This window comes from Falco punctatus, assembly GCF_963210335.1.
Source record: "Falco punctatus genome assembly, chromosome: 8".
NCBI lineage: Eukaryota > Metazoa > Chordata > Aves > Falconiformes > Falconidae > Falco > Falco punctatus.
Window position 1 is genome coordinate 9,937,000 of NC_137588.1, and position 24,014 is coordinate 9,961,013.

Here is a 24,014-nt window from a genome sequence, read left to right on the forward strand (position 1 = left end):
CAAAGCTGGTCCATCTTCCCACAGAAAGGGATAGCAGCCCTGTCATTTGTCACGTAAAAGGAGTTTATACGACTGATTCCTGAAGGAGCGAAAGGGAGCCTGGGCATGACGTCATGCATCGTCCCACTTCGTGGCAGTGGGGTTCTGGGGCTACCACTGACGAAGCTGAGGTCATGTGCTGTAAGGAAGAAGGGCTGAGGTGAGCTAGAAGGTTGCTCCACCTCTCCTTTCTCCTGCTCTGCCCCGAAGCAAGGATTGCTCAGTAGCTCAAAAGTAGTTTCAAGTACTGGGGGTGGCCAGTGGGTGTCAGTTTTGCTCTATGAAGCAGCTGATGGAGCTTGCCTTATCTAAAGTAAGAAACTACCTCTTAAAGGAGGCAGTGGGGGGAAAAAATCCCATGGAGAAATACGAGGTCAGCCCCACAGTTTGGCACTTTGGTTTTTTCATAGCTCTGTCTACTTTAAGAGCAGTCACAGACAGCAATTCTTAGGGAAACCATTGCCTTAGTTTTTCCTCTTTCGGTATCTCTGATTTTAGGGAGATGACAACTAAGTAAGGGTTTTCAACAGAGCTCTTTTGTCTTACAAAAGAAGAAGCCACCATCTGCAGCCAAAAAACCACTTTATTTGCAAGGGCAGTATGTGCAAATGTGCAAAAGTCTTGCATGAGCCATCTAGGATAACCTCACTGGAGGGTCATGATTTTGTTGTCAGCCAATTTGTACAACTCTATACAGCGTAGAAATCACTTAACAACCAAGTCAACGCTAAAGACCTATAGCTACTTTGGATACAATTTCCACGGAAAACATCTTCAGATTTTAAGGATCATTTTCAACAGCTATTTCTAGCCAAACTTCAGAGCCAAATGTAAAATTATACCCTTGTTAAATTAAAAATCATCCCAACAAAGCCAAACCAGCAGCAAGCCACTGTGAAAAGCATTTGCCTTTCTAATGCAAGGAGTAAGCTGAGATCTGGTGCTTCATAGGGCTTCATAATAAACTGAGTGTTTTGCATGATGGAAGTTTTGTATGAGAAGAACATTCTTTAGCAGTGTACGGATGCAATAAACTGGCAAAAGCAATTCAGACAAAAGATTTTAAGACAGAGATGATGATAATATCTGCAAAGGTTTTTCTATTTGTGTCCTCGTTCATAATGCTGTAAAAGTGGAATCTTTATTTTTTTACTTTTGTAGATTTTAGATGGGGTCTTTTCAGCCGAAGTCAGTAGAATTTCTATTCCTAGCAGTGGTATAAGCTCAGGCCCGTGCAGTGAAGAAAAGATACCTGATAAATGACATCTTCTTTAGCCATCATTCCACGACCCAAAAACTTAATTAGAATAATCCCTCATGTTGCTAATAAACAGAAAGTAACATTTGTTCTTCCAGATCTCAGAAAAAAATGAGTGTATTGGCAGTAGCTCGAGCAAAAGATTGTCTCTTTAATGTTGTCTTCATTGATTTAAATCCCCAAAGGAAAGCTAAAAAATAGAAACGCCTCCCTCTTAAAAACACACAAATAAACAGGGAAAAGGAGGCATTTTCAAACCACAAGAATGAAGCTGTGTTTTCTTTGCTTGCACAGTTATGTGTGGGTAAAGTCTGGATGTAGAGAAATGTTATTCCTTTCCCGGATTAAAACAAGAATAATAAACAAAACTTTGAAAAATGAAGAAATCCTCTACCACTAAATGAACTAGTCTCCCCACCCCACAAAAAAAAAAAAAAAAAAAGAGGAGCAGTCCATCAGCTCTGCTGCTGCAGTGGGACAGAGGAATGCTTTGCAATAAAAATTAACATGCAGCTTTAAAAGGCTGTGGTCAAACATTGTTTCATGTACCACTCAGAGGAGCGTAAAAAGATCCTAATGTTTTATTTTTACTATCTAATTTGTTACTTGTGGTTAATCAAAGTTAACCTGGCTCCACTTTAAAACTGATTATGTGGCCAGTTATTTGAGGTGACTGTATTTTCACAATCAAATGACAGGACACTTCTATGATAACACTTTGCTTATGGGCACAAGAGGCATACAAACCCCTGATTTTTTTAAAATGTCTCTTGCACACTCACACGGCCTCCATCACAGTTGTATCCAGCTCCATGCCCCTCTCACTGAGGTGTTCCTGATTCTCAACGTAGTTGACAGAGTAGAAGAAATACTACCAGTTGTATTTTCTAGGTGAAGAATGGAAGTATGAGCGGGGATATTCACCCACCATAAGTAACTAATTTAGCCAGCTGGTATCTCCAGCCCCCTGTGTAGTCAGCGGAGAAAGAAATGCTCCTCTGGAGAGTGACTACAAGCAGGAATCTGATCTCGGTGCTTGACGTTGCAATCTGGACACATCAGTCTTTTCCACGGACTCCAGAAGCAGCTGAGGAAGAGTAGGGTAAACAAGGTGCCTACAGCAGAAACCCCTTGTAAATGGAGAGGGGAATGAATATTCTCCTCCAAAGCAAGGCACTGAAAGCGAGCCATCCACAATCCAGGCTTAGGCTTGATCCCCAGGCTCTCCCTCACCTCTGAGATGACAGTGTCAGTCTTTGGCTCAGCTGTGCCACTTCTGGAGGTGGAGGGCTGTGTATTTTTGTTTTCTCAGACAATTCTACTTTCAGATTTCTTTACTCATAAGACTTTGACGATATACCATTTCTGCAATGATCAAAAGACCGGTTTAGATGGCAGCTTCTCACCCACAGTGCTCACTGCAGATGCGGTACTTCACATTGAACTGCTCGCTCCGAGTCCTTGCTTTGTGCTGAGCAGCACAGAGGGGACTAATCCCTGCCCTGCTCTCCTGGCCTGGGACAGCCCTGCCTGTCCCCTGGATCAAGTCACGTTGCAGAGCCACACACCTGCAGGAGTCCTGCAGTCAGCCTGAAAGATGCTTTAACTGTTTAGTCCCTGACCACCACAGCAACTAGTTTTCAGCCCAGCACCACAGCCTCTTCCTGACTCCCTACAAGCACCAGCACGATGCTGAATGGTGAAGGAAGAGGGACAAGGACTAACAAGGGTAAAGTACATGCCAGTAAAAAATTGCTGACTTTTTTGTAGCTACACGCACTGAACAGGGGTGTTGTTGTTTTTGGAAATGTGGCGAGTGAGGAGTGAAATGAATAAACAGGACAACCTTCAGGTGTTTTGAAGAAAGGCCCGGGGACCCTGAGGGAAATCATGCAACCACCCAGGTAGAATCAGGGAAAACGGTCTGTTCAACTTCCAGGGAGTTCTGCAAGCTCCTGCAAGGTAAGGCAAGATGTGAGCTTCAAACATGCCAGTTACTTCCCTCGTGCACAGCATTGCTCTTCAGCAAAGGAGGAGTGGGATGCCTAACAGCTCCAGCTGAGCAAGAGCGTGCACAGTCAATTAGACTATCTAACTTTATGATAAGGTCAGCTATTTGTTTCCTTGTTTGAAAACTCCTACCCATAGCTGTACACAGATGAAGCTGGGTTGGTGGTGGGAGGACCCCGAAGGCACAGACCTTAATGACCCTGATCAGCCTCAGCTGGGGCCTCCACCCAAACTCCTGCCACTGGGCCAGGAGCCCATTTAAGCTCAGCCCCATGCTTTGCTTTTTTGGGCTGTGTGTGGGGGGTGCTGCTTTCCTGCTTGGCTGTAGTTGTGCCCCTGTAAAGCCATGGCCTTTGCTGATCTTGACCTGCAGATTGTCTTCTCTGTTTGATTTCCGACCTGTGTCATCACTGCAGAGTTGCCTGAAGGTCAGGGTTCTTGGTTAAACCTTGCTGTCATCTCTAGCCTACTCTACCACCTTGCTGGGGGTTGTGGGACACGTGCTGGCTGGTGGGGCTCCTGCCATGCTGACCTAGGACATGGCTGTGGTTCCTGGCCCCCAGGGGGCCACTGGCTTGTGCTGTGTACTTACAGGTAGGCTGGATTCAAAGAGATAATGTCTTACTCCTCAATTCTATTCCAAGCTTTAAGGAGCTGTTGTGGAAACTCTTTTCATGCATTGGGTGGCCTCACCTATCCTGTACTTCACCCTGGATAAGAACTGTGAATACAGCTGTAGTATATCAGGCTGAACACAGAAGGTAAGTGTCAGAAGCCTTGCCAGGCCTGCTCCCATGATGTTTGCAGCCTAATTTGGTAGAAAATGTCTGTATTGCAACAGCCTCTTCAAACCCAAATGGTTGCTTTTGACCCTTCCAGATTCAGCCTTCAAGTTCATCCTGTCATAGACAAATGGAGGAACTTCATTCCCACCAAATTTTCAGATGTTGTGAAGCAGTGTTCCCGATACTTTGCAATACCGAATGTAACTGACACCCATTCTTTGCTAAACTTCAGCTCCAGTAACAGCTGTCTATCTACCTAAGTGCTTCCAGCAGCTTCAGTAATTTAAACAGATCCAGCACACTTTTTTTTTTTTTAATCAGCTGCTGCATGAACTTTGTAATTCTGTGTTGTTCACTGTTCGGTATCAGATGTATGTAATTCTGTTGGTACTGTGATCTCCAGCCATAAGCAAACCAAGAGTTAATTCTTATTTTTGTTGAAGTACTAAGTGGGAAGCTAGGTCATGAATAAATCCTCATTGTGCTAGGTGCTGTACCAGCAAAGAATAAAAATGATCCCAGGCTCAAGGCTTCTCTGTTAGTAGCTTGTGTCATAATTAAATTTTGTTAGGACACTTCAGAATTGCCCTTCCTTATAAATGATATATCCATATACATTTATATCTCCATAATAAAAGAGAAAACCTGTACACTTTTATTATTGATAATAAACCAGAAAATATAATTCTATTTTCCAAGTAACTTGGATATAGCAATTGGAATATGGAGGGGTGAGGGAAAGGATCTTTGTTTCTTGTATACTTTTGGGTTATATAGCCCTAAAGTTGTCCACTTTTTAGAAGAAGGAAGAAGTAGTGTGAAATCTCTCACACAGAGCACACCAAATTCAGGTGGAGGGCACAGAGCTGAAGCTGGTGCCTTGGTAAGATCAAATACTGTCTTCATGAATAAAGCTCTAACAGTAAAGATAAGAGAAGAAAATACAGCAACCATGTCATATATTAGCAGAATGTTTTACAAAGTCCCCCACAAAGCATCCGCTGCTCTTGAAAAGCCTACCCAGCCCAAGTGAGAAACTATTCACAAATTTAGTATTCAGATTACATGCTCTGCCTTTTCAACTGCTCTCTGTACAATGAATGCCTGTACAACTACAGTAACAGACACAGATCTACAGTTTCTGTGGCCTTTGAGCTATTATGAGTATTGTGCCTCTCCATAAATTACATCTGCATGTCCTGAAAATACCAACTGTTTTAATAGGAATTAATCTATAGGCTTTTATCTTGGTGAAATACAAGGGGTACAGTATGTTGTGTCCCTTTTAAAATTAATAGGGTATGCTCTGAAGATATTCAAGGATGTTCATTATTTTCTTTATAGGTCTCTTTATTGATGCATATAAGCATTAAACAGTGCTTTATTGTAGTAAAGAGGAGGAGATGGAATAATGAATAGATTAGTGCTTATATGGTTTTTAGATTGCGCAATGCCACAGTTAAGTAAAGAAAGGTCTACGTTTGTCCTCTTCAAAGTATATTGGGATTTGATCCAGTTTGTCTTCAAAGTGCCCCTTCTGTGGGTAGAGAAGAGGGGGTTCAGTCTAAAGGCAAGAAAGCTGATGCAGGGGTCTGCTGCTCTATGGTGCTCATGGCTGTCCCAGGCAATAGTGTGTTAGATATGTCTTTTTTAATTTGCCAAGTATAAGTAAATATGGAGCTTATGCTGTGATGAGCTGCAACTTCTCTGAATACATCACATGAATTTTTTGGGAGTGCGCTTCTAGAATACCTTGACCTTATAGAGGCATATAAAAAAGGAGGATTAGATAATTTAAACCAGGATTTACAAAAAAAAGCATTATGATCGTCTTAAATAATAATGCTCACCATATGTGTGTGCGCATGTGCACGCATATATAGGGGTCAAATATTTAAATATTTTGCTGAAAACAGGCTGAGCCCATCACTGGCCTATGAAAGCACATCACTGGCAAACGATGAGGAACTAAATTCTCCTCCCAGGGTCCCTGTGAGATGGGGGAGCTCTAGTATGTCCAGCACACAGGAGGAGAACTGAGGCCCATGGAGACTGAGTGACTGCTTCGAGGGATGTCACGGGTCTCCAGAGTAGGTGGCTGTTGGCACAGCCTGTAATCCATGCAGCAGTTGGCCTTGCGTGGCAGGATGCTGTCCCAGGGCAGGCAGGGCTGTGTGAAGGCTACCTGGGTCTTGTTGGTGGAAATGGAAGGGAATGGCGCTGCCCTCCAGGCGCACAGGGGCTCCAGATGCTCTTTCAGAGGTGTGCTGAAGTGACCTCTATAATGTGGCAGAAGTCTATGACAAACCTGAGAATTGCTCTTGGGGTGTTGCTCAGCAGAAGAAAAACTCATTGCATTACTCACTGCATTTTAGAAACAGAACTAAAATGCAGAGAAATCATGACTTGGCTGAAAAGACGTGGGGGACCTCTGACCGTGGTTGGATGTGAACCCCGGTTTCTTGATCCGTGAACCATCACTTGGTCCTCCAGCTCATCACAGCTGCTCTGCCGAATATCATTTGGGGGTGTGTGGTTGATGTAAAAATTGCTGTGGAGCTCTTGCTGCAGCCCCCGAGCCGAGTTTTGCATTGAAACCAGTGATTCACCCCTGCGTTGCTGTAGTGAAGATGCACTCATCTCTGCAGTATTCAGAGTTAACAAGCTGATTTTTAAAGGCAAACCCTTTCACTTTATTCCCTGTCCCTTACTTTTCCTTTGGTCACTCCTCCTTGTTTTCACAGCTTCATTTGGTTGTGAAAGCTTATGGAGCAGCGGGATTAAAAAAATCAGAAATATTTACTGTAGAGGATGGGTCTGGCTTTTCCCATCGGCTTCCATGGCTCAAGCAGGTTCCAGCAGCTTTGGGAGAAAAGCTGTTAGCTATTAAATTATTACCTGTAAGGAAAGCCAGCTGGAAGCTTTCAGTTTTCAACATTCTGATGAAAAGCACAATAAAAATCTTGACAACAAGACTTGTAGCATTTCAATGACATGTTTTGCATTTGTCCCTGCTTTTCAGTGGTCTGTAAAAGTGATCAAAGGCTTCAAAATGCCGCTGAGACCACATCTCAGGAATTTTGACACAGACACCCCCCCAAAAATGAAAAAGGGTATAAAAAAATAAAAAGGCAAAACTCAAAGCGTGTTCTATTGAGTGAATTCATTTGGACAGCTTTTGGGAAGTAACTTTCCATCTGGAGGAGAATGTCCGCAAGGAGAGTTATTCCGGCATAAACTGTTATGGTATAATTACACTACTATAGCTATGCCAGTCTATTTTCTGATGTAGGCAAGCCAAGTCTAGTTGTTGAAACGTAGGCGTGGGAAACAAGAAGTCTGCTTTCTAGGCTCAGCTCTGAGTGCTCTTTGTAGCCTTGGGCCAGTCCCCTAACCTTTCTGCCTCCTTCCTATGCAAAATGAGAAGACTTAAATTAACCCACTTCACAGATGTGGCATAATGACTAATTGGCTAAAATTTGTAGCGCTGGGAAGACAGCTGTCTATTAACTTCAGTGTCTTTGGCTGGCTTCGTAACTGAATGTATTTGTAAAAGTGGAGTTTGTCTCCCTCTCTCAGGATAGGGTGGCTCTGCCTCTACAAAGCAGTATGTCAGCTGATGTGACGTGGCTGAGTTCATAAAATCTGGGTTTTACTTCAATGACTCTAACAACAGTATTGCACTCGCATGTAGCTGGAGTTGGACTTGAGACTGTAATTAAGATTTTTTTGTGTGAAAGCAAAAGTTACAGGTACCCAGAGCATTTTCAGGATCTTGATACACAAAGAATGTGGGTATGCAGCGATGAAGGCATTCTTACCAGCGCCTTGTCTGAAACTTGCTGGCAAAACGTATGTTACTCCCCTTTGGTGCCAGTGAGAATAAAGGATAACTGCCCTGTTGTTCCTGTTGGCTGCTCTGTTGGGTGAAAAGGCTGAAGGGTGTATGGGCAGCATGAATGCTGATGCTTCCTAGTTGTTATGTGTTTAACTTGGCAAATTTAACAATATCTGTGTATACAACACATGACATACACAACCACAGCTTCTTAGTGGACTGTTAACTCTGGTGCCTAATAATGACATTTCCACTGTCACCAGCACCCAGCACTTCCTTCAGCTGCCACAAAGAGATGCTTGAAGAAAAAAAGGACGATGCTGTTGCACCTGATCCAAGAGCTGTCAAAGGCAAGGGCAAGCTCTCCTGTGCGCAAGCACACCGAGCGCTTGCCCTGGGCACCACAGACGCGGGCGCTGCCTCGCTGCAGACCCGCCGGCCGCTGCGGTGGGTTCGGGCCAGGCCCCACGGTGGGACCGTGGCCCCCCAAGGTGCCTCCTCAGCCTTGGCTGTGAGGCAGAGCCAGGGTTTCCTCGGGAGAATAATGCTTTTGTTTTCCTCCCCCCTTGCCCGCACCATGCCGACCTCTCAGGAGAGGCGGGGATAGGAAATAGCGTGCAAAGGCTTTTATTTTAACCGGGCTTTCCCTCAGAGCGTAACGCTTACAAAATGGAAAAGAAATCACCTCATATTTGCTTTGAATGTTCAATTAGGTAACAAGCGCGGCAGCTCCGAACCGTTCCCTTGCGGCCTCAGGCCGCCCCCCGCCGCCCCCGGGCTCCCACCGGGGCGGTGACCGGTGCCAGGGCGGGACGGGCCGCGGCGAGGGGCGGCGGGCGCTGCGCGCCCGCGGCCGCCCGGCGGTTAAAAATAGAAGTGCTGAATCATGACTCCGCCGGCAACTTCACCCGCCCGGCGGCGGCCCAGCGGCGGCCGCTCCTGAGGGGAGGCGGAGCGGGGAGGCGGCGGGACGGGCACACTCACACTCACGCACATACACACACGGCGGCCCGCGGGCGGGGGGGGGGCGGACGGGCACGACACGGGGACGCGGCGGTGCCCTGAGGGGGCGGCGCGCGCGCGCGTGTGTCCGTCCGCGTGAGGCGCGGAGCGCACGCGGCGGCGGCGGCACTTGTCCTCTAATCGATTGCCGAGCGTGCTGAGCGGCCCTGCCGGCGCGGGCACCCGCCCCCCGCGCCCCCCCCCCCCGCCACCGCCCCCCCATCGCCCCCCCCCCGCCGCGCTTTGCCGCGCCGGCCCTTGGGTGAGGCGCCGCGGGGCGGCTGGGGCGGCGCGCGCCCGCGGAGCCGCGCGCCCCCGCGCGCGTGGGGGGCGCCGGCGGCCGCGCGTGTGGCGGCGCGGGCGCGCGTGTCCGTGTGCGAGCGTGTCCGTGTCCGTGTCCGTGTGCCCGCGCCCGTGTGTGCGTGCGGCGGAGCGAGCGAGCGAGTGAGTGACTGAGCGAGCAGGAGTGAGTGAGTGCGGGCGTGCGGCTGCCGCCGCCGCCGGATCGGTTTCTCGGGGTTTGACCAGCTGTCCCAGGCTAACCCTGCTCTCTGAAGATGGAGGAAGTAAAAACAGGATTACCCTTAGCTACAGCTCCACTGCCTTAGTTTCCATAGCCAACTGCCGTGCACAAACACACCTCCACTAGGCAGAGAGAGCCGACACTAATAAAAACACAAACAAAAGGGTGATGGAAGTGATTCACTGCCTGCGCGGCTGAGGTAAATCTGCGCCTGGCTTCTTTTTATTTCTTTCTTTTTCTTTTTTTTCTCTTTTTTTTTTTTTTTTCTTCCCTCCCCCCCCTCTCCCCTCCCTCACCCCGGTCTTTCTTTCCCTGGCGGGGAGGACAGCTCCGTCCGGTGTGCGAGGCGGCGGCGGGGCCGGCGGGCTGTGTGCGTGCGGCTGTGTCTGTGCGGAGGGTCCCCGAGTGAAGTGCGGCGGTGCAGCATCTCCCGCACGGCGGTGGGCGCCACTGACTTGTTGCTGTTAGCCGCCCCCCCCCAGAAAAAAAAAACCCAACCAAAAACCAAACCCAAACACCCAACAACCCGAAACCCAACAAAACCCCCGAAACAACGAAAGGGAGAAAAAAAAAAAAAACAAACCTAGCAAAAACGCTGGCGAGGGGCGGCGGGGTGGGTGTGCGTGTGGCGGGGGGCGGCGGGGCTCGCCCGGTCCGTTAGTCAGCGCCGGCCCCAACTGCCATTTCCCTCGGCGCCGCCGCCACCTGCGGGCCCCCGGGGGGCTGCGGCCTGAGGCGGCGGCGATGGGGGGGGGGGGGAGGAACGGAGCGGGGGAGGGAGGCGGCGTGCAGGGGAAAGGGAGAAAATAAAAGAAAATAAAATGAAAAATGAGGCAGGACTTCCATGACTTTGACAGGTTGTGGTATGGGCGGGGAGAGGCAGGGATGAGGCGCGGAGCCCGGCTGTCGCCCAGGGCCGGAGCAGCACTCCGGGGAAGTTGGCCTAGGTTTCCTGCGCGGGGTGTGAGTGCGCCTGCCGGGCCCCCCACCCCGTCCCTCCCCAAACCCCCTCGCCCCATCCCGCCCCACATCCCCTCCTCTCCCCCCGTTTTCGTGCCGATTCGTAAGGAACCGGTGGATCAAGTTTTCCTCTCTCTCTCCCCTCTCCCCGCTGGTTAATCGCATTGCTGTAGCACCGGCTGACCTCCCTCCCTCCTTCTCCCTCCCTTTTTTTTTTTTTTTTTTTTTTTTTTGTTCTTCATCTTCCTTCAAAGTATGTGCCATTCCTGAGCGAGTTTTCCTGCCGGCTCATCCCCGGGGCTGCCCGGCTGCCCGGCTCCGCATGCCCCACCTGTAAGTGCCGGGGGCGGGTTTCTCTCTCCTTTCCCTCTCCCCTTCCACCCCCCTTCTCTCCCCCCTTTAAAAGAAATATTTTTTAAACTTTCCCCATCTTGCTGTATCTTCAGCCCGAGCAAAACTCTCTCTCTCCATTCGTTGTGGAGAGGGAAGCTTAGCAGCTGGGATTTGCCATCACCAGCCTAAAAATGGTGACCAAACTTTTCCTTCCCCCCCCCCCCCTTCCTCCTCCTCCTCTCTGCCTTGAAGAAATAAAAAATAAAAATCAAACCGTGTTTTAATTTCGGTTATGGATGTTTCTGTGTTTCTTTTTGTCTTCCTTTCTCTTCCTCCTCCCTTCCTCCCCTCTCTTTCCTTCCACTTCATTGGCTGGGATGATCTTTCCCTGTTGCTTCTGATGTTTCTTTCTTTTTCTCAGTGTGTGCCTGCCTACCTGGACTAGGGGGAAGATAAGGTAATTTTGAAGGGCTTGAGGAAGTGGCTTACCTGTTTTGAAAACTTTTTTTTTTTTAGAGATTTCTTTTTTGAGAGTCATGTGAAAATCAGTAATCGAAGAGAGTTTGGTAGCAGCTGGGCAGGTTGAAATTTAAGTGTTATGTGCTGAATGCCTTGGGAATTTGATCTGCTTTATACCAAAGAAGAGCACAGAGAAAAGTATTTATTTATTGGGGGAAAGGCGGAGGGGGGGGGGGGGGGGGGGGGGGGAAGCGGGTTAAGGGAGGGGGAGGGAAGTGGTTTTGGAGACAAGAAGTGAAGCTGCCTGTTTTCCAGTAAGTAATGGAGAAATTCCAGGAGCCAGGGCTAAATATACTTGGCGATCAATACAGAAATGGCTCATTGTGAATAATTTAGCTGCCTGGTGCAGTGAGAGTTTTGAAACTAAAGGCAAAAAAGAGGCCGTGGAGGGAGAGAGGAAATAAAATTCTCCTCTGGTCATGTCAGATTCTTAACTTTTCCACTTAAAAGAACATAGTTATGATTATTGATCTTTTTCTCTATCCCCCCCCCCCCCCCCCCCCCCCCCCCAATATATATCAAATGATAGCTAGGGGGTGTCATTCTATACAGTTACTTGGGTTTCTGGAAAGTAATAGCTTGTTCTGTGTCAGCAAAGTGCTTCCAGAAACTTTAAGATTGCTTCACACCACAAAATGCATGATCTGGGACTATTAAGTGTGATGTTCGGCCCCGTGCTGTGGCAGATAAATAGGCTTAGAGTGAACAGGTGCGTGTACAGGTGTGTGTGCACATATGGTGGTGTGAGACAACGGGAGGACTTTATTTTGTTTAGATCAGGATGAAGTCTGTTGGAGTGAGTGTGAAAAGAGCGATTGTTAATAGTATCCATCTCCTCAAAGTCTCTTCTGGCTGCGGGAGCTGGTAATTGATAAAGCATTACCATCCCAGCTTGAACAAAACAAGTGGAAAGTCAGGGAAAAAGCTCTCAGATCAGGTAAAAATGCAGATGGGGGACAGAGAAGGGTATGGTCAGACCAAGATGATCCCAGTGCCACCTGGCTAGGAGGCAGCTGAATTTTTCTACTCACATAATTTGCAGGAAGAGTTCAGTGATTTGCAAATGAGCACATGCAGTACACTTGTGTGTTTCTCTAGGCAATGGTTGCAACAACAGTAAAATGGGCAACTACTTAGGGCTTTAAGTAAGTTTAATCATTTAATGGTTGATACTGACAGGCGTCTCTGAGGGTGTACTTTTCTGCCTTGCAGCACTGCACTTTGACTATGGAAGCAGAGGCTGCTGATGGATATATAACATGTAAGTAATCATTTCATTTGATTATTCTGAATTACTTTTCATTTTTCCCCCTATCCTTTCTATAATGCAGACACCTGAAACTTTAGCTTCCTTGCTATGGTCTTTGCATTGAGATGACACTGAATTAACAGCATTTAAACATAAACTTTGTGTATGATTGAAAAATGCACGGGGGTGCGTGCATGAATGAGTACCTCTAGGTTTAAATATTTGCTGAGGATGAATGAACTTTGCAAATGAGAAAGAGTTCCTCTTCAGAAATTCAGATTGCAGCCCAAAACTTTTTACGCTGTTCACTATGCATTTCTCCTGTTTTCTGTGTCAGGGTTTGTGTAACTGCTTTGTTTAACTGTCAGTTAACCCAGAGCTCGGGGATGGGGGGAAGGTCCATACGGTGAAGTACTGTTTCAGTCTTCCGCAGCCCAGCCAGGGTTCTTGGTGTCTGCAAATGGAAAAGTAATCCTAACTTCTCTTAAGATGAAGCAGCTGGGGCAAGGTTTGTCATAGGTGTGTGCATAAAAGACTGGTGACAGGAGTTTTGAGGGGGCTCTTAAAATCAGTTAGTATAATGTTTACTTTTAGCCACTGAGAGGCCAGTTTTTACAGGCTCTGGAAGACCCCTCCAGTAGAAGAGGGAAGGGCAGGGGTGAAAGGAGCGAGCATATTGTCCTTCTTAATCAGTGTGTTGCTTTGCTGAAGAAGGATGGAAACTTACAGAGGACCTGTTCTTGTGAAAGCAGGTGACAACGAGCTTTCGCCCGAAAGGGAGCACTCCGGCATGGCCATTGACCTCACCTCCAGCACACCCAATGGGCAGCATACCTCCCCCAGTCACATGGCAAGCAGTAAGTCTCTTCTTAAGCCTGTTTCTCTCTAGTACTGGGTTTGGGTTAGTCTGGTCCTCGGGGTCCTCAGCTTGATTACCCGGTCTTACCCACTGCCGTAGGCATTGCTAATAAGAAACGAGAAGGGCAGGGTAGATTTCTTTTTTTTCTTTTTTTCTTTCTTGTTCATGCTGGTGTCTCATCTAAACATGAACGGGATTAGTAGTTTGAACTACCCCAAGGTGGCATTTGAGAGCTGGTCCTTACCTGTTCCAGGTAGGAAAACACTAGGTTTGCCATGTTCTAGTTTTATTTCATCAGGTTTTGAAATCCAAATGGAAATTGTTGTTGTTGTTATTATTATTACTTACTGTGCTTCCCAAAAGAGCTTGAAGTAGTTTTATTTGAAAACAAACACATTTTATTTACAGAAAAGCTTTGCTCTGGCAAAAGTATAAAGTTAAAATATCTAGGTTTGATGACAGGTTTTATTTTACTATTCCATATAGAAACTTCAGCATCCTATTCATTACCTCAGCTTTGCCTTAGCAAGTCCAAAAGTGGCTGGGATAATTGGAAGTTTATGGCACTCGGCAGTTGACTCTGTAACAAACTGAAAGGATTTTGTTTTAGAATGTCGGGGGGAATTGAGAAAATGTAGAGAATTGGGAGTCTACTGAGAGTGTCAAGCACTGAAAATATTTTTATAATTATTTCCATGCTGTATTTTGGAGGTAGATAAATGTAGTTTACACACTTGTCATAAAACCAGCATCCTTCCTTTTCTGTGTGGGTGCCACAGCTTCTTTTACTGTTGGTTACAATGTTACATCAAGATATTTACCTTAAAGTACCTCTGTATTTATGTTATAAAATAATGTTCTTACGTATTTACAGTGTTTAGTTTACTTATATTAAAAAATAATGCTTTGCTTCCAATATACTGTGAGAGGGTTCCTCTCTATGTATTACTAACTTTTTTCCTAGCATGTGTACTATAGATGCATATTTACCTTTTCAAACTGAGTGTTTGTGTAATACCCCACCGAAAACTATGAAAGTAAAAGAGAGCTCTTAGGGTGGCTTGCTTTAAAATAGATAGCATATTGCCTTTAGAGTCTTTCTTACTGAGAAAAAGATGTTACTTTCCTTTAAGAATTCTTCTTTCCTCCTACAAATTACGAGTAAAACGCAGTTTTTATGAGCCTTTAAAACTGAGGGTTATTATGAAGATCTCCCAATTATATACATGTTGCTAGAGAATATGATTGCTAATACTCTGGACTGAACTTTATATGACAACCGGTCATAATTCAGCATCTTTAGACAATTCCAATCCTGCTGCACTGGGATTCTGATGTATTTTATTATGTTGTAAAAGTTTTACTACTCACTTTCTTCATTTTCTTTGTTTCCTTTTTATTAATGGGAAGGCTTCATTGGAAGGGAAAAAATCTCCCTCTTTTAAATCTTCTTTATAATCTAGACTAAAAACCAGAGTCAAATTAGGGAATAAAAAGATCTAGGATGAAGTAATGCAAAAATACTTGAACACATCCAATATTTTCATGTTCATTGTGTTAACATTGTCAATGGTTTTTAAGCTTCATTAGTTTTTGCAACACACGTGTCCACAGCCTTGGTGAATATCTTAATTTTTTAGATGTGTTTTTTGGTCTCTCACAGGTGTCTCAGCTGCTTTCATCAGGGCTGCTCTGTGTTGAGCATGTGCTGCTGTTGAAAAATTAGGGACCCTGCCTGGGTTTCCTAAGCCAAGCAAAACTCGAGCTTCTTAAATTTGTTGTAATTTATTTACTCTTTGCAGGCATAAGAATGTTTTGCAGAGAGGCGGTTTGTTCATCTTAAACATGGAAGATATTGATTGGAGGTTGATGGCTTTTGTGGCAGCTGTTACATTGGTTCATTTAAGGTTTTTGGCCAAATCTTGAATCTGGTATGCGTAGCTAAATTGCCAGGCTGTGCTTTAGAGCTTTCCACCTGTCTTGCAGCGTGCAGGAAATCCTTTTACAGGTTCAGTAACCCAGGGGACTGTGACCTCCTCTTTTTCTTTTTCTTTTTTTTTTTAATATATATTTTTAAAGGAGAAGTGGAGCTGGGAGAGTAAGGAGGAATAGCTGTTTGAAATATTTTGTATAAATTTGGTAGCTTGTGATGGATTGATCCATCATCCATTGTTTTAAGTGGAGGAAGTGGATACATTGTATTTCAGTATGGTTTAATTTCTAGTGGAGTCACTGGAGAGCGATCGGCTGCTGTCCTGCCCTTACAGTGAAGCCCAGGGCATGTCATTCTGGCTGGGCAGGGTTTGCTGATGGAGGAGGTGGTATGGGGACGAGACCCCAAATATTTTAATCCCGGTTTTGTTGCCAGTCACCCCCAAAAGGTGGATTGCCCTATTTAGCTGTGCACTCAGGATGTGCACCTTCAGGGTAGAGATCTAAGTTTTGACCTTTGTTCTTGCATTCCATTGAACCACAGCTCTTAATTTAGCCTTGATTTGTGTCTGGCTCAAACAGAGGCAAAACCATAAGAAGCAAATTTCTTGGATCTGTACCGCAACGAATGAGCAGTACTCTCCCAGCAACAGTGAAATTATGTGCTAGGTAGAGTTTTCTATGTTCATTAGCCCCTGGCAATCCATGCTAGTAGGAGTTCTGGCTGGGCTACTGATGTTTTCAGGTTCTGTTCCAAAAGGTTTCGGATTGAATATTTTGGCTTGTGTTGGAGAGTTGTCTGCTGCATCCCTTTAACCTATTATCATTTTCAAGTATCTAGACGGTACGTGTAGGTTATAGATGGGGCTGACACTCAATTTTCCTTGTGAATGAGATGATTCTGAAAGATAAATCACAGTAAATCGCTTGTCATAGCTAACTAATGATCTTACACATCCCTTACGGTATGTATCTGCCTTTAGCAGAATACTCTATATGTTGGCAGATGCTCTGTTCTGAAATACTTTATTGTAGTTTTATGTAAGCAAAGATTTAAAATACGTGTAAATAGTCAAACTGAATAGGTTGGTAAATCATCTCACTTTCCTCTACAGCAAAAGACAAATTAGTGCTGTACCTGCTGAGTACAGATGATACGTTTACATAGCCCCAAATCTGGAAGTCCAGATTTTCTTCTGATCTTCTGTAGGAAAACCCTTCCAAAGGCTGACACCCAGAGCTGGGCATCAAAGGCCTGCTCAATTAACTGAGTTGGTACTAGAGAGTTCCCTGCATGGCCCTAAGCTCTCCTATAGACCCCACTGAGTTCAAGAGAAGCTGTCTTGTTGCCTTCAGTGAATGCTGAAATGGTTTGTAAATGATCAGGAGCCTCCGAATAAGAACTGGCATGCTAATTAAATGTTGATGGGGAATCCTTATAAAAGAGGCTTTAAAAAAGAAATAATTCCCATTCACCCATCTCCTTATAATATCACAGTGTGTTTTTACTATAGTTATTGTGTATATATATATATATTTTTTTTTTTCTGTAGGTTAAAGTGGACTTAGAATATCCCCTTTAAAAACTGCAGGGTGACAGTTGTTCAATTAGGTGACTCGATGATTGCTTTGTATAGGATGAAGATACTTCTGTAAGACCACTTGCCTGGTGCCATACAGAATATAATAACAGCAACTATTAGCATCTGACAGACAGTGACAGAGGAAATTTCCTCTTAAATTAGAGACTTTACAGTGGGTGTCCCAGATAAGTTTCTTATCTTTGCTTTCACAGACAAAACAAGCCCTTAAACAAAACAGAGTCAGAACAATCGTAAATATCAAACCCAACATCTGATGTTTGAAACTGATTAAAATTGTGGTAGGCTTTCAAGAAGTGTTTATAGTAGCTTAAAGTGTTACTAAGTTATGAGAAATAATCTATTAAGAAAATAAGCAATGTCAACTGACTCTGAAAATACTGAGGTGATTGCATTTTCTTGGTGGTGGGAAGTGATGCGCACTGTTTGACAAGATAGCTATTGGGACAACAGTATAAGTGTAAGTGATTTCAGCGGCAGTATTTAAAGAGCACTCGGGCGAGGTCTTATTATAATGTAGCAAATACTGTATTCCCAGTCGTCAGGGTAGACTGGGGTGGGCTGCCAGTTGCACTCGTCTTTTTTGTAACTTCAAACCCCCAAATCTTTCTTGATTCTTGAGCAGAAGGTTGCATATACCAGAGCTGTATCAGCACCGCATCTGTGTGAATAAATAAATGTAACTGTGGAGCCTGCCTTTTGGAGTGAAACTCTGTAAAATTAGAGGTTGCTTCATGCCTCAGCTACACGGCAAATGAGCCTTGCCATCGCCAGAGTCTGCTGCCCAGGCACATGAGGTTGGACCTTGCACTGGGCTGCTTTTTGGCTCAGTATGTGTTTTTTTCGGTAGGATGAGGTGACTGGGGCTGAGCCTCTGCAGGAGGCTTTACTTCAGGGAGGTTGGTTGAAGCTGGCTGGGCTGGGCGGCAGCTGGGGGGACTGAATTGGTGTTTTAAGGCGGGCACTCCCCTGACATGTGCACTGGGGCATGAAGAATTCTGGCAGCTGAACTGTGTGCTCTGAAGTGGCGATTCAGGTCTCTGGTTCTTCCAAATACCTTGGGAAGTGTGAAACACTGCATATGGTGCTAAAAACTTGGCCTGGGTAACCTCAAGATGCTGAGGAATGCCATTCCTTAGTGGCTTTTAAAGAGTAGGGTAGGCATCATCTATTAGCCCGGGTATCTTTGATCCTACCTCAGCGCAGGGCAGTGGACTTTTGACAGTCACTTGGGATGTCCTCCAGTCCTTTGTGTCTGATTTTCCAACCTTGACAGTTTGATGTTTAGAGAGCTCAGATGTGGAATATCATGATGATGCCCGATACAGATGTACCTGTGGTTTTACAGGTTGAAGGGCGGTGAAGATCACTGTGCCAAGATGAGCTTAGACATAAGGGATGAGCTCAATAAAGTGTGGCAGGGAACGGGAAGACCTGAGCTTCTTTAACACAGGAGCACTGACTTGGCTTCAGTCTGTTAACCTCAGACTCCCTGAGAACTGCCAGGGGAATAATACTTACCAAAGTTTTAGCTGACGGGTTTAGTTTCTTGAAGTTTAAGGAGGAAAAATAATAAATAAAAAGGTGATGATGAGGCTTTAAATGGAAATCTAGGGGTTTGTCCACACCTAAGAAACCAAAGCTCTGCAGAGTGGTGTTATGCTGTTTGTTTCATTTCTTAATAATAATTTAAAAAAAAAAGGGTTACCTGGAAATGAAATACTCCCTGGGATACACCTTAGATTCTTGTAAGTTCATCCATATCAGCTTAGATTTTTCATGCTGGTGTGGTTAAAATCATGGAATAGTTCCTCTGACACAAACTGTGTGTAAACGAACACTGAGTAGTCACTGAAACTGGTAGGTGTTTAAGTAACTACTGTTTGTAGCTCACACTCCAATGGTGGAGGGTTCCCCTGTATATTTTTCATATCTTCTGTCACAGTCTCTCTGGCATTCCCTATGGAGTCAGATACTCAGCTGCAAAAACATTCCTCTCTCTCAGTGAGTGTTATAACGAGGGTGGAGCGAAATGATCAGTTAATCTCGTTAAATAGGGGTTTATCCATTCTGATGGAAGTCTCTTGAGAGGTCATCTGCCAGGGCTTTGTTGCAGCACACACCTTTCTTGGGGAGCTCCTGTTATTCTCTTGGACTGTCAGGTTCTGTTAACTTTCCTTGGTACACACCCTGTTACAACACTCTGTGCTCTCACTAGCTTTGTAGTCAGCAAGTTTTCAGTGTTTGCTTCTGGAATTTCAGTTCCTTTTCAGACATGCCAACAAAAAGGGCGATCCTAGTCTTCCTTGAAATGTGGCACTTTGATAGCAGCAGCTGGAGGACGAGATACCTGTTAGAGAGCGCTTGCCTTTCCTGTCCCTGAATCTGGGGGAAGGTGCCACTCCTGTTAAAACTGATGGGTATTTTCTCCTGGGAAATGGGATCAAGGGCTTGTTTCCTGTTCGTGTGGGCCACAGGCTCTGTCTAGTCCTCCAGCTAAGTGGCAGTTTGCAGGACTAGGTTTTACAGGTGGAAATGCATCTACCTGTGTCATCTTTGTGCATTACTGAGGGTGAGCGGTGCTTGCCCTCCTTCCAGTGCCAAGAGGGCACCTTGAAGGACTGATGCTATTCCAGCTGGGAAGATCCCAGTGAATGAAACTCCTTGGGGGATCCACCTTGAAGCAGCTCTGTAGAAAATTTAAGAGAAGGCTGTGCCGCTGCTCTCTGTAGTAGCAAGACCTGTTGCCAGCCTGGGTGTGGAGCCCGTGCCACAGCATGTTGCCCCTTGCCTAGAGCGGTGAGCACTTGTTTGGAGTCCGGGCAGCTGACTGCTGCATCCCAATGGAAGGGAGCAGAGCTGTGATTATCATCGAGAAATGATGAGGCTTGACAGGTACGGCTCTGGGCTGGGTGACCAGAGGCCCAGTTTTTCTCCTGACCCTTGTCATCGTAGGGGGGGTCCCTTCATGCTCCTGTGCTGCGTTTATTCCCCTCTTGCCTTTTTTTCTGAATCACAGAGGCCATAGATCACTTGGGATGGACATTTGGATAGTACTTGTTAGGCCTTGTCAAAAGCAGGAATTTTATTAGAACATCTGCTTTGCTTAGGGGTTGTTTTGCATTTGGTTTTTGCAGACCCACAATGAGATGCATTCAGAAGTGCCTTAATACCACTGTAGCTTATTTCCTGTCCCGCGCAGGAATAATTGTGGTAGTCCTAAAGGAACCTGTTCTGGTGTGATTACATTAGAGCAACCACAGCATTTTAACTCTTTCCTTACAGCTGAGCATTACCAGGTCTGTGTGCGTGGACAAACCCCTACTTACACTGCCCAGCAAAATGTGCCCTTGGTCCAGAGCCAGATCTACATTACCGGCTTCTGCTGGCACTGCTGTGTCAGCCTGTGGCTTTGAGGAACTGTAATCCTGCACAGGCGGAGTGACGCTGGCAGAAGCTCCTGCTGTGAGCATAGCCCTGGCTGGCAGGGTCACCTGCAAGTGGTGTTACCGGTGTACAACTGAAGCATACTGTAAAACAGCAGACACTGCTCCTGGAAAAGCAAGGGGTTGATTGATCCCAGTCGTTTCTGTGCTGATAGGCTATGTAAACTTTCATGAATTAGAACCTTTTTTTCTTCTCTCTCTCTTTTTTTAAAACTGACTTTTGCTTTCTCCATACATCTTATTTTTACTTTACAGCTTTGGGGTTTCTTCCTATAACGCTGTATGGCAGAGGCATAGCACCACAGAGGTGGTGGGCTCAGTGTGCATCATACCTGCTCTTTTAGCTCACAGTTGCTCTGTGTTGGGCTTGTCCACAGAGATCATAGGGCTCTCTTCTCCCCTCTGGTGAAGCTGAGATTGCTGGTCAGGTCCATGTGCCCCTTCAGGAATGGCAGGTGGTTGGAGGTCAGTCCTAGTTCCAAAGTGCACTCCCAACCCCAGTGTGGAGGGCAGGAATATCTGCATCTACCAGCTAGTGGCGAGTGAAAAAGACAGCAGAGTTTAAGTGCATCATCTCCTTAAACAGATAGGAGCCCCTCTTCTTAGCAGACTGTGGGTTTTACACAAGAGGTGAGCCAAGAAATCTGATTCACTCCAGACTTGCCTCCACTCTCCCCACCATGGCTTCATGTTACCTGGAGAAGCTGCACAGACTGGTTCTTTTAACCCTTCTGTCTACTGTGGTATTGGTACCACCTGTGAGGCTGTTCCGAGCACAGGTGTAGTCACTGCAGTAGGGTAGAGAAAGGGAAGACTAGCTGGAATATTAAAGTCCTTTCCCTATCACTGGGCCTATTGAGGACTCCGCTTTACTGTCCAGCCTGAAGCTTCATGAGGTGAGGATAGAAGACCCAGCCAAATCTTGGTGCAGCCAGTATCAGGTCCTTTGTCCTGGGGGCTGGAAGTCTGAAGCAGTTTCCAAAGGAGGTAGGAGATACCAAGGCACAGAAAATCAGTTTACCTTGTCTGCCTGTCCCATCTATCACCTTTTCTCTCATGAAGTTTCTTCTTGTTTGAGGAGGTAAGACAGCCTGTGTTTCATCTCCAGCTAATGGAAGATCAAGGCAGGGCTTACAACAGAGGTACTTTTGCAATTAAGCCACATACGTGACAAAGCTGGACTTTCCAGTGAGGGATATTTTCTTGTTTATGTCCTTTGTTCCTCCACTTGAACAAAACAAGTGTTACACTAAAGATATCAATACTGTTACCTTCAACACTAGGCTAGAGTCTTCTCGGCTTCTTATTAGTCATGTTTCTCTTGCATTGCCCTCAACATCCAAAACCCCCTAATTCCATCAGAAGGAAGTGATGTTGTCCTCATTTTTCTCAAGGGACATGTGTTCCCTCAGTCCATGGAAGTTATGTTGGTGAGTGGCACAGAAAACTGGCTGGAGAAGCCTGTGATATGCCCGAGTCCATGTTAATTTTTCACATAATTACTCTTTGATTTGGGAATGTGTGTGTGCAGGCTATGAGAATTCACACCTACTCTTTCTTAGGCCCTAGCTCAGCCTTTAGACGTTTTATGATTCCCTTTGCAAGCAAATGTCCTTTCTGCAGTAATGATCTAGCTGTAAAACACAAACTGAGAAAATTTTTGGTAACTGTATCTGTGCATCCTTTAAACTCCAGCAATGTGAATTAAACACCCACTTCTGTCCAAAGAGCAGCGAACAGGATGGTGTGAATTCCCTTCTTTTGAAAATGAAAGAAGTTGCCTTTTCCTGTATGAAAACAGCAATTGTTTTTACACAGAAAAGGTCTGAGCTGTATTCATTTGGGGAAGAGTAGCTATTCTCTGTAAGTCATGGATGGTTTAAAAGTTTCCAGGAAAGAGTTGCAGTAGATTGAAGACCTTCTTCTGGTTAGCAGCCAGGTCTGTGACAGAGGGAGAAGGCAGCTAAGGCTAAAGAAGAAAACACAGTTTGGTTTTGGTGGTTTTTAATCTTATGTCTTGAGAAATTGATACCCTGTAGCATGTGTTTTGCCTTGTCCAGATAGCAGTCCCTGAAGGGGAACAGATCTTCCTAACTAGCAGTTTTGCATACTGCTTTTAATTCTCTGTTCCTAGATACGGACTTCTGTATTGCAGGTGCAGTGCTGTGGTGAGGGGCCAGTCTCCTTGCACCCCTGGAGAGTCTGCAATTATCTGGCACCTGTGTAGAGTTTGCCCAAGCGCAGAAATATTTTAGAATATACCATTGGGCCTTAAATTCACTCAGTGCCTTAATCCTCATCACCTTTCAGAGGTAGGCATGTCCTAGACATAGGTGTGTGTAATAGTTTTACAGTTTAATCTCCCAAAATTGGGTCAATTCTACCAGTTGTTTTGACCTTGTTACCAGCACAGGTGGTTCCTGGGTGAGTTTTAATACATCTCCATGCAGTTGTGTGGAACTATCTGGAGTATCAGCTTTGCTTGAAAAACCCTGTTTGAAAATTTTCTCTAGCTTAAATACACAGGCCTCTCTCTCCATCACTGTTAGGTATTATCTTTTCGATAATCCATTCTTCTAGAGCGTAATGTAATAATATCTCCTCATTCTGTCATGCTTTTTCAACAATAAAATTTTAAGAGCTTCACAAAGGGTGCCAGTTGAAGAGATACAAATGGGTGAATAAAATTAAAGGCTGAAGAGGTGGAGAAAAAATTAGAGAAATTGGTGCAAGTATGAATTCGGCTCCTATAGGTGGGAGGCAGTCAGCTTCATCATTTGTGTATGTGACTTCAAAATGTCAGATTATAGGTAGCTCTCAAGAATTCAGAAGAATGATGTGCTAGTTCTGTATTTAAGGGTCAAGTAGTATATGACGTTAGCAGACTGAGAGCTCTGTGCATTTATTCTTGTGTTCTTTTGAATCTGTATTCTATCAGTTGCACAATTTCTTTATTTCTTCAAAGTCCCATGCACTTACATGTGAATCCCAAACCAGAGTGTTCTCAGAGTACAAATGCTATTGCCAGTCAGCTGCCCCCAAATTAGCTAATATCAAGTAGAGAAGGTTGGCAGCTGGAGAAAAAACTATGAAAATGTGTCCAGCCCTGGTTTGTGACAAGCCTGTGCATGTGCAATGTGTGTAAATACAAACTGAAGGCTCTCAGAGAGTTTCGGTCACATATGATAGAGATGTACAGGCTTGAAAAGTATTAAAATCATGCAAGTTTCATGAAATTGGAAGCCAGTAAGAGGAGAGGTACGTGAATTGTGCTTCTGCTGAAGGAAAAGCTATTAAGCGCCACCCTTTTCAAATGTCAAATGCATGGGAAAAAGTTGTTGGAAGCCAGTCTCTGCTAAGCCTGCTGCTTGCGGAACCTACTTTTTTGTTAGATGTTTGTGCAAAATCATCTTGCTGGTCAGACTGTGAGACCAGACATGACTCAGGCTATCAGCATGTAACATGGTTTCAGGTTGCTGTCTTACTGCTCTTACGCTAAAATGCTGTAAAGAGGTATTTGCTTTTTTTGTCACACTTCTAAAGTGCTTCGTTTATTTAATGTCATTAGCACTATTGTTACTTAAATTTAGCATCTGACTGGTAACCATTAAATATTTATAGAAAAACTGATAGCAGTGAGACTTTTGCTCTAGTAAATAT

The 24,014-nt window shown here is 45.2% G+C and overlaps 1 protein-coding gene across 1 annotated transcript in view; it reads left to right on the forward strand.

The window, feature by feature from the left end:
* The first annotated feature begins 1,726 nt into the window (after positions 1-1,726).
* Positions 1,727-24,014, forward strand: part of IKZF2 (IKAROS family zinc finger 2) — a 193,275-nt gene continuing 170,987 nt past the window's right edge. Inside the window, exons 1-4 of the mRNA XM_080399859.1 lie at positions 1,727-9,654; positions 10,670-10,748; positions 12,480-12,528; positions 13,269-13,373. Of these exons, the coding sequence (XP_080255985.1) occupies positions 12,495-12,528; positions 13,269-13,373 (139 nt within the window). The 5' untranslated portion in view covers positions 1,727-9,654; positions 10,670-10,748; positions 12,480-12,494. The remainder of the gene's footprint in view (positions 9,655-10,669; positions 10,749-12,479; positions 12,529-13,268; positions 13,374-24,014) is intronic.